The following is a 2,452-nucleotide window of genomic DNA, read 5'->3' on the forward strand; positions in this document are numbered from 1 at the left end:
GCGATTTCCTTTTATTATTTTCTTCGAAAGCCTAAAATAATATCATATATATTATGATTTATTAGATATAACCCGAATTCGAAGATTTTTAGAAAGAATAAAATATCCTTTTTAAATTTTCAATACATTACCAGATTTAGAAAAAAATATTTAAAAAAAAGAAATGGAAAAAGATGATTAAAATAATAATATAGAAACAGTCTAAATAATCGGTATTTTTTACGACAAAGAAGAAATGTTTGAAGAAATAGATCATTTTAAAAAAGTTTCTATAGAATTATTAGCGCGAAGTGAATTATATTTCAGTATTTTATAAGATAGACAATAAATTCTAAAAGCAAAGGAAAAATATAAAGAAAAATGGTTTGATTAAATTTCACTTAATTCAATAGTAATCAAAAGAGATTTTTTATATGAAGTTATTGATTTAAGCGATATCATAGTGGACATGAAAGACTTAAAAAAAACAATTAAAAATACCTCTTTAAAGCTTTGTGATGAATTTACAATGGAAAATTATCCAGTTTATGAGGGAAAATAACACATATTAGTCGCAGTAATCGATTCTATTGTCGAAATTGAAAAAAGCGGTAATTTATTGGTTCTTTTGGAAGATTTAGGGAAAACTTATTTTCATAAGAAGCTTTATTTTTTATGGGTGGAGGGTAATTTAAATATGGAAAAGAAAAAAATGTTTGGCATTTAAGACAATGCTCCTTTACCTTAAATAGCATTTTTCCGCATTGATTATATTTCCAAGATTGCTTTTCCAGTAGATTCTTTGGAAATTAATAAAAAAAATTTAAAATAATTTATTGATGATTATTATTCACTTTCTCTTTTGGATATATAAGAAAAATATGCGAATTTTAAAGAAAAAAATTTAAAAATGTTCGCTGTGCAGTATTTGGTGGAATTTAATTATATAAAGGGTGATTTTATTTTTTAAAAAAATAATAAATTTAAAATAATATATTTTATGTATTTATTTGATCGAAAATTTAGTTAAGATATTAATTATGTGGCTAAAAGACTTAAAAATATATTTGGAAAGAATTATTTTGGTTTTTTTTTTATTTTAGAAAATGATTTTAATAATTTAAATAATCAGTATGCTTAAAATTTAAAAAAAGAATGTACAGAAAATTGTATTCTTTTGTAAAATTAATAAAAAACTTATTCAGAAAAAACTAAAAAATTAGCAAATATAAATGATGTTTTTAATTTTATTTCTAATAGTGAAAAATAAATTATTTTTCCAGAAAATCCTTAAATTGAAGAAAAAAAACTTTTTGAGTTTTATTAAAAAAATTGATTTTATTGAATCAATATTGTTAAAGCATGTAATTTTTTTATATAAAAACTAAAAATAAACAATATATAATTAGTTATTAGTTTTTAATTTTAAAGATTTTTAAAAAATATTTTAAATTATATATATCTTTTTTAATTTATTACAATAAATAAAAAAATGAAATTCATAATATTTATACTTATATCAATTTCATTGTTTGAATGCAGAAAAAAACCTTCGAAAAATTCGGGCAAAAGACCTTCTGCTATCGAGCCAGAATTATATTGCAATAGTTGCTAAGCAGTCCTTAAGGAAATTTTTAAAAAAATACGTGATTCTCGTAAAGAATCCGATGTAAAAAATATAATATTATATATATGTATATAATTTTATTAATAATAATACAAAGATTGCATATGCAATTGATGGAATTTGTAGATAAAATAATTTTGCAGTTTATGAATTCCCTCCACCTGATATGGTTAAAGGATGTTAAGCTTTTATGGGAGTATTTAAAAATATTTATAAAATCTTTAATATTTTTTTTGAAAATAAAGACATGGGAAGAAACTGTAGAAAAAGCTTTATTAAATAGAGGTAATAATGAAGAAATGGAACATGAACTTTGTAATGTTTAAACAAAAGTAATTTTTTTTATATTTCGTAATAATTTTTTTCAAATTTAATTTATTTTTAAAGGCTTGTTTAGGGGTTGATATGGAAAATATTTCTTAATACGATAATATAGTAACTGTTAATAATAAGAAAGTTCCTTTAGTAAAATTAAAAAATATATAATTATTTTTAATGTATGTTTATTATATTTTTTTAAAGAACAAAGGAGGACTTAAAATAGATTCAGAAGATTTATGAAAAAATAGTATTTAGTTAAAAAAATAAGATTTTATAAAATATATATTTTTTTGTATTCCTTTATTAAAATTTCGAAAAATTTATAATTTTATTAAAAATTATAAACATAACCTTTTTTTAATAATTTCTAATTATAAATCTATTTGTTAAAGTTTAAATATTTTAAAAATATAATAGTTAACTTTTATAGTCTTTAATAATAAATACAAGCCTTATTAAATAATTAAAATAATAAGACTGTCTTTTTTTAAATAATTTATATAAAAAAATATTAATATTATTTGT

At 19.1% G+C, this 2,452-nt stretch overlaps 1 protein-coding gene across 1 annotated transcript; it reads left to right on the forward strand. All coding sequences in view use genetic code 6, as the record gives it.

The window, feature by feature from the left end:
* Positions 1 to 392: 392 nt before the first annotated feature.
* IMG5_085760 (hypothetical protein) lies at positions 393 to 1,938 on the forward strand (the record flags this gene model as incomplete). The annotated part of the gene is made up of 5 exons (XM_004035809.1): positions 393 to 772; positions 1,112 to 1,148; positions 1,522 to 1,648; positions 1,704 to 1,802; positions 1,852 to 1,938. Coding segments are annotated over 5 exons (730 nt in total), but the record flags the coding sequence as incomplete, so codon positions are not given.
* Positions 1,939 to 2,452: the final 514 nt, after the last annotated feature.

Source organism: Ichthyophthirius multifiliis (genome assembly GCF_000220395.1).
Source record: "Ichthyophthirius multifiliis unplaced genomic scaffold scaff_1120509250631, whole genome shotgun sequence".
In the NCBI taxonomy this organism is placed as follows: Eukaryota; Ciliophora; class Oligohymenophorea; order Hymenostomatida; genus Ichthyophthirius; species Ichthyophthirius multifiliis.